General features: G+C 36.4%; 1 protein-coding gene across 3 annotated transcripts in view; it reads left to right on the top strand.

Moving 5' to 3' along the window:
* The window catches only part of LOC150107965 (hepatocyte growth factor-regulated tyrosine kinase substrate-like), a 261,894-nt gene that overhangs the window by 105,997 nt on the left and 142,754 nt on the right, over nucleotides 1-13,143 (top strand). For all 3 annotated transcript variants that reach the window (XM_090390574.1, XM_090390576.1, XM_090390577.1), the window contains one exon: nucleotides 8,350-8,474. In XM_090390574.1, the coding sequence (XP_090246700.1) occupies nucleotides 8,350-8,474 (125 nt within the window). The remainder of the gene's footprint in view (nucleotides 1-8,349; nucleotides 8,475-13,143) is intronic.

Below are 13,143 nucleotides of genomic sequence, written 5' to 3'. Positions count from 1 at the left end.
AAGCACAGATTTGGATAAAATATGTAACAGAACTTTTCAATGATACTAGACAGAAGCCTATAAATATAAAAGATAACATTCAAGGACCAGCAATGATGAAATGCGAAATAGAGAATGCTATACAAACAAGTAAAACAGGAAAAGCCAGTGGACCAGATGGTGTGCAAACAGAATTTTTAAAATTAATCGAACCAGATAACATCAAACTTCTTGAAAAACTATTTAATAAAATATATGAAAGTGTGATGAATTTCCATCAGATTGGCTCAAATCTACATTTATCACTATCCCAAAGAAACCCAAAGCGAATTCCTGTGGTGACTTCAGGCTTATTAGTCTAATGAGCCAAACATTAAAAATATTTTTGAAAGTAATTCAGAATCGCATTTATAGAAAAAGTGAAGAAACTCTAAGTGAAACACAATTCGGCTTTCGGAATGGTTTTGGTACTAGAGAGGCCCTTTTCTGTACCCAAATATTGATACAAAAATGCATAGAAAAACAGAAATCTGTCTTTATGTGTTTCATAGATTTTGAAAAAGCATTCGACAAAGTCAGACACACCAACTTAATAGAAATCCTTCAACAAATAAGGCTAGACGAACAAGACATAAGACTAATAACAAATCTGTATTGGAATCAGTCAGCTATTCGACAAAGTCAGACACACCAACTTAATAGAAATCCTTCAACAAATAAGGCTAGACGAACAAGACATTAGACTAATAACAAATCTGTATTGGAATCAGTCAGCTACCGTTCAATTAGACAACATTACCACCAGTGATATTAACATCAAAAGAGGAGTGAGACAAGGATGTGTGCTCTCACCACTCCTGTTCAACATATATGCAGAGGTAATCTTTAAAAAAGCATTGGAAGAATGTCCAGAGGGAATCACAATAAATGGAAAGATTGTTAACAACCTACGATATGCAGATGACACCGTGCTAATTGCAGATAACATTATGGATCTCCAAAAACTCGTTGACAGAGTATACATAGAAAGCCAAAGAATGGGAATAAATATAAACATCAACAAGACAAAATACATGATCATCAGCAAACATCCAGCCTCATCAATGAAACTGACACTCAATGGGAAAAATATTGATCAAGTGTCAAGATATAAATATCTTGGTTGCTGGCTTAATGAACGGTGGGATCCAGAAATAGATATAAAGACAAGGATTGAAGTTGCACGGTAGTCCTTCATGAAAATGAGAACACTATTCTGCAATAAAGACCTAAACATGGAAGTCAGATGCCGAATGCTGAAATGCTACGTGTGGTCTATTCTGCTCTATGGAGTTGAAACATGGACATTGAAGGCAACAACCATCAAGAAAATCGAAGCCTTTGAGATGTGGCTATACAGAAGAATGCTAAAGATATCATGGACAGAAAAAATTACCAATGAAGATGTCTTAAAATCCATTGGCAAAGCTAAACATCTTGTACAAATAATCAAGAAACGAAAAACATCATATCTTGGACACATCATGAGAAACAGCAAATACCAACTTCTACAAACTATTTTGGTAGGAAGAATTGATGGCAAAGGAACTAGAGGAAGAAAAAGAATATCATGGTTCGACAACATCAAGACGTGGACAGGAAAGAGCAGTGCACAACTGCTCAGATTAACACACGAGCGCAGTTTGTTCGCCAAAATGGTCGCTGACCTTCGATAGAAGATAGCACAATAAGAAGAAGGATTCAAGAAGTATGATAGATTGTGCAGATGGTTTGGGTCTCCTGTAATGAATTTTCATGAAGGTGCCCATACAATAATAATCACTTTACATTTATTAACATTGAACTGATAGCCATTTTCACATGCCCACAATTCCAGCCTTTGTGATGGAATGCAGCCTTGATTATACACCTCTCTCTTTGTATCATTGGCTAACAGCTGTGTGCCACCTATCAAATCCTTACCTCTGTCATTAATGTGAAGATTGAATAACAATGGACAAAGGACTGGCACCCCTAGTGTACATCACTGGTCCTATTAAATCTTGCAGACTCTTACTCCTCATTTACCACTTTTTAATACTGGTCAGCCAGTCATCTGAACTTAGTTTATTATCCAATCCAACATCCTCCAACTTCTGGAACAGCCCTCCATACTGTCTTATCCATCATGTCCAAAGCACATGGCAAATCCATTTTCCTTATCTAAGTCAACTTTAACATTATTATAAAATGTATGCAGGTTGCTCAAACATGACCTTCTCTTAGTAAATCCATGCTGGTCATTGCAAAGTATACATTCACTGTCAAACTATTTCAGTATATGAACTCTTACCAACTTTACCAGAATCTTCACCACCACCACACCAGAAATACTGATAGTTCAATAGTTACCAATCAGTACTTTGCCCCCCCCCCCCCCTTGTGCATTGTAATTATTCATTCTTTCATCCCTGTAGAATTTTCCCTTTTCTGAGAACCCAGATTATACAGTCTGCTCAAAGGCCTGTCCCAGCCAAACACTTTTCTTGCATCTGTGCTGATGTTCCAATACTTCCTATTGTCACATTCTTATTCAAGTATGCAACAGCTCTAGTACCTTCTCATTCTCATACACCTGAATTTCTTCATCCACCAAAGAGATAGCATTCAACTCATTGTCTCTCTCTCACACAGACAAGGTTGATACATGTTAGCAAAACGGGCACCCTTTAGTTGAACAATCTGTTGTGCATCTGTCATTCACATATTTGTCTGCATTCGTTAGTTATTCTTTCATATTCGCTCTTTCTTTTAGTTGCAGCATAATGATAGAATTCTTTTGGGTTTTCTTTAGCTTGCAGATCCAGTTTCTTTGCATACCTACATTTAGCTCTTCATACAATAATTGTAATTCTTCTGGGCTGTTCCTTATAATTTTTGTAACTAACATCATCCTTAATCACAAGATATTCCTTTCACATCTTTTCCTTAAGAATTTCTTGCTTAAGAAGATTGTGCATCCTTTTCATTCCTATCCTGTTTATTCTTCAAACTTCAGGGAATAATTCCAGTATTGCATGATTTAAGTATTTTAAATCTTGGAAATATATTTTTGAAATATATCGCATACACTGCTGATATTCTTCCCATTAGCAACTGATATCATGGAACAGAACCAAGTATGCTCTGTGATTTGTCATTGTTTAACTGCTTTGTAGTTTAGTATGCACATTTTCTGACTGGAATATCCATATAGGAGGTGCTTAATCAGGAGGAGACCTTCACATAGCCTTTAAAGGAATGTGCAGAACTGACTGGTGCTTCTGACCTAATGTCCAGTCCTCATTGTCTTGTGGTGCACCTTGGTAGGTATCTATCTGGATACTGAACAAACAAGGATGAGCTGGCAATTTGGGATTTAGCTGACCAAATTGTATTCTTATTGGCTTAAACAACAATGTAAAATGATGGTACAACCTGACAGAATTTCATGCTGGCTGGGGCTACGGCAAGTTAAACAAGACTCCTGTTATTTTTCTCAGGAACCAGGATGAAAGTGCCAAGTCAGCTACTGGAACAAATCACAGAAACCATCCCAACTCAACATCAGCAGAGTTCAAGATTGGTACTATCAATGTATGAAGCATCAACGGAACTAGCAGAAGAATTGAATAAGTACCAGATTAACATAATAGGTGTGACAAACAAAGAAGATAAAAGCAAGCAAAATCTTTCTAATCAACAATAGAAAATGTTATATTCAGGCAATGATAATAACAAAAATAGGTAGTAGCTATAGTATTAGAGAAGGTAGCTGACACAATGAAAAAGGAAAAGTTGGTCCTAGTTGGAGATCTAAATAGCAGAGTAGGAAATGATTACCAGACATATATAAATGTTTGGGGAAAATTTAGAGAAAAGCACAAAGCTAATAATGGTAAAGGTCTTGTGGATTTCTGTTCGGAACATGGATTAATTATTATTAACACCATGTTCCAACTCTCGTAGATAAACTTGTTCCAACATAAAAATGTGCACAAATTCTCATAGAGAGAAGATGCAAGAAATAAGAAAAGTCTCATTGACAGTGATATTGTTGATAGTGATGTTTTCCTACTGGTTCAGGACACAAGAGTATACAGAGGATTTGAAATAGGAAGTGATCAGTGATTGTTTAGTTTTCAGCAGGATAAAATTAAATTTCATAATTAAAATAAGAGTGTATAAGAAAGTTTTATAAACAAATCAAAGTTGAGCAGCTTTTAGGAATGAACTGTAGACTCAAATACGCAAACATCATTCAAGAAAAAGTAAGAGTTCGAAACAAGAACCATACCTTGGAGATTCACTGGAAACCCTGAAGAAAACATTGATTAAGCCAGAGAGGAATGTGGTGAGGTTGGCTATAAGAATAGAAAAATCAGAACTCCATGATGGACTTAAAAAGTTAGAGACAGTCGAGGGAAAAGAAGCAAGTGTGTTGAAAGTTCCTTGCGAGTAAATCAGCTTGTGCTCTTAGAGAATACAGAGAAAAATGTATGAAAGTGAAGAACTGTGTAAAACTAGCTAAATAAGTCATGGGAAGACTTCAGTAAGAATATAGGAAATAAATATCAGAAGATGGCAAAATATTCTGGAGGCTGTTGAAAACACTTAGAAATGTAGGAGAGTATTGTAACAGGATCACAGATGATAAATGTGTCATCAAAACTGAAGATAAAGATATTCTAGATGTCAGGAGTAATTACTTTGAAAGATCGCTAAATGAAAAAAGTAGTGTCAACACAATTGTAGAAAACTTGCAACAGGAATGCAGTTAGGAGTACATATCAATACTTGAAGTAGAAAAAGCCATCAAAAACCTGAAATGTGGAAAGGCAGCTGGAGTAGATGAAATTCGACCAGAAATGCTCAAATATGGAGGTATAATGGTTTTGTAGGTGGCACTTCATAATTTAAAGGCCTGATCAGAGGGTCAAATTCTGGATGATTGCAGTAGAGCTCTCATATTATCCATCTATAAGAAGGGAAATAAAACTGAATGTAAGAATTACAGAAGTATGCTTGAGAAATGGCTAAGAAAAATTGAGGGAGAGAGCATATTAGGATGGGTGATAGTACATGGGGAAGAAGAATAGTTGTTGAGAAGAATTTCACCTGCTATTGTCTTGTTTGTTTCATTTACTCCAGTTATGCATATTAGATACTTCTTATTATTCTGCCAGTTCTACTTCTTTTCTGTTGATGCCTCTTATATTGATAGCATCAATATTGAATTCTGCTGAAGATGATTTTGAATTTGTGGAATTTGTTAACATTTCAATGTTCCTGAAAAAAGTGTTCAGTTTCCTGTTAATTTTTCATAGTTTTGGTTCTTTTTTGCTAATTTTCATACCAAATTTGTTAGAGAAGGTATTCATTTACTTATTGAATCCTGAAGAACAGAATGCCAATTCTAACTGCTGACTTAAAATCCACGTAAAGCTATATATATATATATATATATATATATATATATATATATTTCAAAAAATAGATTTAATGACTCCAAGACCGAGATAACATATAAAGATTTTAATGATAAATACTACTAGTTTCGGCATATAGCAGCCTTCTTCAGGTATTTATAAAGGAAAGGAATACTAATAAACATTGAATTATTTAAATAAACAAACTGGAAATTACAGGTACAAATTGCCTCACATAATCGATACATAAAAACGTTGTATTTTTCAAGTTGTTCCAACTGGCGTGCCATTGTTTGTTGCAATTGTGCGTGCAAGTTCACGTGAACGCTGGCACGTGAACAATGAACAAACAATGGCACGCCAGTTGGAACAACTTGAAAAATACAACGTTTTTATGTATCGATTATGTGAGGCAATTTGTACCTGTAATTTCCAGTTTGTTTATTTAAATAATTCAATGTTTATTAGTATTCCTTTCCTTTATAAATACCTGAAGAAGGCTGCTATATGCCGAAACTAGTAGTATTTATCATTAAAATCTTTATATGTTATCTCGGTCTTGGAGTCATTAAATCTGTTTTTTGAAATGTATAACAACCGAGTAAAAACTAATCGCCATATATATATATATATATATATATATATATATATATTGATTGCCTATAGATTTTTTTTAATCCGACTCTCGCACACAAAAGACTAATTTTTTTTTTTTTTTTAAATGTTGAACACATACACGAGAGGTTGGTTGGTCAACCTATGGTACATACATTAGTACCATATATGGGTAATGGGTTGGGAAAGGAGGAACTTGTTTACATTTGATTTGAAGGACTGTATATTGTATTCTTGGAAAGCACAACAGGCAGAAGACTGTTCCACAATAAAGCAGTTGCAGGGATGAAGGAAGAGGAAAAGAAAGTTGTTCTGTTTGTTTCAAGGTGCACTGTGAAGGAATGTTGAGCATAGCTGTACATGTTCCAACAAGCTTAGTACTAAGTGGGGGAATTATTGATGTTATTTCAGATGAGCATTTCCCCTGGAAATATTGTAGAATATACATATTATTGAAACCAAATGCTATAGAACCTTAGTGCTGTGGATGGGCTAAGGATTTTTTTCTGTTTTTATTAATTTTTATAATTTTTTAAATATTTTTTATTTATTTTTTTTAGTCACAGAGCATGGTTTCTGGTCCAGAAACCTTGCTCTGTGACCAAACATAGAACTTTTTCAAGTCCCCAATATGTGAGGCAAGGGAGTTGAAAGTTTTGATAACTACCTCAATTCCTTCGTGGTGATTATCACAACTTTTCAGCACCCCCTCATAAGTGGGACAGTGGTCTCCTGATGGTGATGAAATTAATCTGCTACTCAAAGACAGTCAAACATCCATGCTCAGGATTCGAACCTGCAGCCCGTTTTGGAGAGTGGATATGCTAACCGTTTGGTTAACTGTGCCACCATTACTCTGCATCACATCCCATTTACATCTATCAGATCAAAAATATCTGGACACCTCTTCCTAGTAGTGGTTATGGCTATATATAAATCATAACCATGGCTAACAGGTATAATAGGATGCACATGGTCTTGCACTCTTCATAGACAAACATCAACAATAAAACAAGTCATACTTGAAAAGCTTTACTTTTGACATTGCACTATCATAGGATAGTGCAATTCAAAAGTAACATGTAATTTGACCTTTGCAACAACTTTGTTTTGAAAATTTCTGCTCTGCTGCAACAGTACTGATCAACTGTGAGTGAGTTATTGGGAAGCGAAAACACCTAAGAGCAACAACAACAGCACAATCACAATCTGATAGGCCACATAAAATCCCAGAGCCAGAACTACTGAATGCTGGAGTGGGTATTGAGAAAAAAATCACCTGTCCTGTTGAAACACTTGCTACCGAGTTCTGAAAAACCTCTGTAAACAATGTTGACATGACAACAACTGTTCTTGTGGAATGAAGAGCATTGGGTTCTACAATCACACAGCTGTACACAAGCCCAGCATCAGCAAGGGCAACACTAAGCATCAGGTGGAGTGGTGTAAAGCTATGAAGTAATGAATATGTCCTATGGATGAGGCTGGATCTGGCAGATGCCAAGAGAACACTGCCTGCCTAAATCTGTGGTGCCAAACTGTGAAGTTTGATGGAGACGGCTTCATGATCTGGGGCTATTTTGCATGGTTTTTGGATGGGACTCCTAGTTCCTGACTAGAAAATTTTAATGATGCAACCTGTAATGACATTCTAGACAATTCTTTGTCCAACTTTATGGCAGCTGTTCAAGCAAAGACCTTTTCTTGTATCAACAGACCAATGCCCCGTCCACAAAGTGAGTTTTGTACAAGAATGGTTTCATAAGATGGATGTTGATGAACTTAACTAGCCTGCACAGAGACCTGATCTCACCATCATCGAACACCTGTGGAATGAACTGGAACTCGCCAATTATAACTCGGGCTTAATTTTCTGACATCAGTGACCGATCTCACTAATGCTTTTCTGGAAAAATCAAAGGGGATTACTGCAGCAGCATACCAAAATCTAGTAGAAACCCTCCCAGAAGATTGAAAGCTGTTATAGCAGCAAAGGATGGAGTAACTCCATATTGATGTGTTTCATATTAGTGTGAGAGTTCAGAAAGATAGCTGTTTATCTTACAGAAAAAAATCTAATCATAGTAACCCTTATTTTAGCTGAATTCAGTTTATTCCTTGCCACCAAATTCTCTTCTGCAATTTTTAATTTATTTTTTAATGCATGAAAAGTAATGTTTGATTAGGTTGATCAAACCTTACTTTCTATGCATACATTTATTATTTGGACATAATGATCTAGAACATTAAAATTGAAAATGCATATTTGATTCCCAGTTTTATTTATAAACAAAATTTTGTTTCTAAGCATCATTGTAGGAACTGTGGACAGGTATTCTGTAACAGATGTTCATCAAGAAACTCACCCATTCCTCGTTTCGGTATAGAGAAGGAAGTACGTGTGTGTGAAGCCTGCTGGGAAAAGCTCAATAAGTAGGTTCTAATTGTCATATTCTTTTATTGGACAACTTTTTCATCCAAATACATAGACCTGTATAGCTTTCGTTTTTATCATTCAGAGCAAATATCAGAATCCTTAACAAAAATGTGTTTTAGCATTGCTACTTACGTGTCACTATTCAAACTCCTTCTAAATGTTATGGAGAGCAGTCAGCAAAGATTATTTACCAAATAATTTAGCATCTAGAGCTAGCTTGGTTTGCTCAGTGGTTAGCATACCCATTCTCCAACCAGCAGGTTGTGGGTTCAAATCCCACCATGGGTATGGATGTTTGTGATTGTCTTTAAGTAGGAGATTAATTTCATTACCAGTGTGAGACCACCTTCACGTTTATTGGAGGTTTAAAGTGGCTCAAAAGTTCCATGTTTGGTCTCTAGAGCAGGATTTGCAGTCTACCGGGTGATTATAAAATAACATCAAGTGTTCAGAGCCCTCTAGTGAGTAATGTATTGGATGAAACACACCAATATTCGGTAGACGTACACAGTGGAACATGTGGATTCGATTTAACGAAAAAAAAGTACCAAAAGTTGCCAACAGGGGAAATTTTGGCGCTGTTTACCGAGTAAAATGCATTAATTTGCATCATCACGTTCCTTGTGAGCAATCATGCAATAAAAGAAAAGTCTGTGAGATTTCTTATCATTTGTAAATGAACTGCTTTTCGATGCCTCTTACCTTACGTGAGTGTGCTTTGTTAGTCAAACTCTATTATCAGTGGAACAATACTGCCAGTGCTTGTCTTCGCGATTTTCGGCATATGAAAAATTTACGAAAAGGACCGATTATAGCATAAAAAACTTACGAAAACTGATTCAGCAATTTGAAACTACTAGAACTCTAGCAGTGTAGGTAGGCAGGGGACGCAAACCAATCAATCACGCAAGTTGAACAAGTTGCAACTGCTATTGTGGAAAAGGAGATGACGAATGTGCAGGGTACCAGCAGTGCACGAGCAATATCCTGGCAAATGGATATCGCATACACAACGGTGTGGAAAATCCTACATCAGATGTTGAAGTTTTACCCCTATAAAATCAGTCATTTTCAAGAATTGCGCCCTGCTGATGCAATCACATGAATCGACTTATCTTTGAGATTCTTAGCACGCATGGAAGTGGAATAAATTATTTTCATCATGAATTTCTCAATGTACTCAAAATTCCCAACCATTTTCCAAGCTTTGGTTCAATAAAAAGTCTACTAAAGCAGTTGAAGAAAAAACTCATTTTACTACAGGTGGTTTACATCAGTAACACCAGCACATACTTGGCCTATGTTGAAACATGCAGTAAATACAAAATTTCAAGGAATCCAAATCTCACTAATAGTATAATACTTGGCTTTTGTCCAAATGGTAACCATGCCTCTGGTCTTTGACAAAGGCCATTATACACAACTTCTGCTCATCTCTCTCTCTCTCTCTCATCCAGATGGCACCACTGTTCCAGAACTTAAAGTTGACTTCCTGGCATTACTCTTCATATCCCATTCCTGCACAGATGAACAAGTCAAAGTGCCTCCTACCATTCCAGAAACTGAGCACCAAATCTTCCTTTTTTTATTTTTTGGCAAAAAAATATCAGGAAAATACTAAACAACATAGATGCTAACATCTTCCAGTCCCATTGCATCTCTCCAGTTGTATTCAAACATTGTACTCCATAGCTAACATTCTATAACATCGGTACAATCTTGGTACTCATCTGGCACCTATCCTAATGCATGTAAGCGAAAACATATCTAACCTATTCCAAAAAAAGGAAATTGAAAGTCTACTATCAAATTGCTCTCCTATTGCAATCACCTTAATCCTTTCCAAAATAACAGAGAAAGTCATTAACAGTGAACTTCTCCACTACCCAGAGGCATTCCAATTTAGATCAATCGCTAGCCTCTTAGTATATATCGTTGGACACTTGCAATGGAAAGATTTGGAGAAATGTGCTGTTATTCTTGACATTTCCACAACATTTGATCAAGTCTAGCATTGAAGTGCACTTGGTAAATTGCTATCCTTTGTCTGCCTGTCATCCTCCTGCAAATGGATATCAAGCTTTCTCTCTGGTTGTTCATGTCATGGTGGATGACTCCCTCTTTTTTGAACTTTGTCTCCATTGCAGGAGTGTGTCTGGAGGCTCTGTTTTGTCATTTATTCTCTTTTTCTCTTATAGATAAATGACCCACTCTCTGTCACCACTAAACCTGTCTGCAGCTCTGCTGATGATGGTACACTGTACTCATCCTACTCATTTGACAAACTATACCATGCTCAGAAATTCTTAGGTTCAAGTTACTTGCAACCTGTGCCTTAAATGCTGATCTTTATCCCATTCTTAATGGGAGATCTTCATTACCTGGTGAAACATTACCTTCCTGATTGGGACCTGAAGTGTCTGTTTGTCACATTTGGTTCCCAGAGCAGGTTTTGATTTCTTTTCTCCCATGCTCCTGTTCTCCCCCCCCCCCCCCCATAATCTTATTACAATCTTGTGTTGATCATAGTGGTGTTCTTGATCATCCTCCATCAAGGACATGGCAAACATATTCCTCCCCATGTTAGGGTAAGGGTAGTTCTGCACTGGCCAGATAGTGTATGGCATTAAATCAGATGGTGACACGTTTAGGGGATTTCCTATCAGCTATCACATGTCACTGCCTTCTGTGATGCCAAGTCTTACCTGGAGAGAGAAACTATGCAGTGGTATGCAAAAGACACTATCAAGGCCTTTTTGGCATAGAGACTGAATGCTCTCTTTATGGGCATCATGTCTAAGAGTATCTCCTCTCATAGCATACTACGGGAGCAGATACTCTCTACCTTCCTCTTTTTCTCTCCACCTTTGAAATATTAACATGACAGTAAATCTAAATAAATATATAAAATCACTGCAGTTAAAATTAAATCTGGGATAAAAAATTTCTTTCACATTCACTTTACTAAAATTTGCGGTATAAACATCAACCTTAACGATGCACACCATTGTGGGTAAACATCCAAACTTGATATCTGTTTTTGAGTGAACCTCAGATTTCTGTGACAACTGTAGCCCAACTTAACTGTTTAAACTACATCCTGTATGATTTCTTCTATTGCAATGGCAGTGCTAGTGCTTTTGCATGATCTAATATTCCTTGCAAGAGGATGTCTGATCTTAAATCTCCCCATTTTAATCTTCTGTGGCTTAAGATTTCCTTGCCTCATTATATATCATTCATCTGCAGTCTCTACCATTCTCCAATTCTGAAAATTATTCAGAATGACTTTATCTTTGACTTCTTATCCTTGGGGCTTGATTTCCTGCAATCCAAATTCATTAACAGTAGTCATGTTTCTATGTGACTTCAGTGTCCAGTGGCACCTTTTTTCCACATTGTTTAAGCTGGAAGAGAACTGGAGTATTTGCTGTTGTGATTTTGTTACAGAGGGTATCCATGTCAGAATAAGCTTTCCTCCTTTGATCTGTTCACATTTTCCATTCTGTATCCAAGCCATATTTTTCCAAAAGTGCAATAAAAGAAAAAAGTTTATCGTAAATGGTCTAGAAAAAAGTCCAGCTTCATTCACAGCCTATGCTGAAGCCCACAACACTTGTAAGCCTATTATTAACAGGGCTAAGTCTGACATTGAAAGGGCGGCTTAATATAGAAAACTTGCCACCTATTCCAGTAGGAGATGTGCCTTATCCCCTTGCAAAACCTGTCGGATAGAACTTTTGTCCATCTATGCTTTCACATCTTTGTCACCCAATATCACCTAAAGATAATTTGATTTCATGGCATCAATCTTCTCATAAAAGAAACTCTGAAATAAATGATCATGACAAATAATGTCCTTTACCTGGAACCGCAAAGCGATTAGATTGGAGAGTTTACCAATTCAGGACAATGCTAACAAAAATTCTTTGATGACATCTGAATATTTTAAGAATTGGTATGCAAGTTGAAGACATAGAATTACAATGGAAATCAAGAAAAATTTTACAGGTTCTTGACAGCTAGTGGGAAAGTTAGCATAAAAGTTAATAGTTTACAAGCAGTAGAGTTTATGGCCAATAGCTGGCTGAAATAACCAACAAGACTGTTCAAAACAGTTTTAAGCATTCAGTCATGGATACCCAAGATATGGCCACATCAAAAACTATGCAGAGTTTGCATCCAGTGATGACATCCTTCAATAGTTAGCAAACGAATCAATACAGGTTGTGCAGAAGGAATTATGTTAAGTTTGTGAACCTGTGACTTGTGTTCGATGGAAAGGATAATTCTAATGGACTGCATCTAAATGGTTTTGGTGTCTAGAGAGAGAGCATTTGTTCACAGAGCATGCTGAAGCACAAATTCAGGAAAACTTAAACAATTAGGATGAGTGCAAACTCTTTCCACAGTGCTCTTTCACATCATCTACTCACTCTTGCCTTGGCTGTTCTCTTCTGTTTCCTATGTTTTGATCTTTTTACTGCTATCCATTTTTATAGATATGTCCAAAAAACCATAGTTTCCTAAGAATTATTTTCTGCATTAGATTATCTTCATTTGTTACTTTTTTGCACCCATCCAATTCAAAGAATCTTTCTATAACACGTTCTTTCGAAATCTAATGTTCATCTCGCAGAGTCTTTGACCATTACCCATCACTCA

This window comes from Typopeltis vanoorti, chromosome 3 (genome assembly GCF_054136105.1).
Source record: "Typopeltis vanoorti isolate ZY-2024b chromosome 3, IOZ_Tvanoo_1.0, whole genome shotgun sequence".
Lineage (NCBI taxonomy): Eukaryota > Metazoa > Arthropoda > Arachnida > Uropygi > Thelyphonidae > Typopeltis > Typopeltis vanoorti.
The sequence above is the reverse complement of the archived record's forward strand: the minus strand, read 5'-3'. Positions and strand labels throughout refer to the sequence as shown.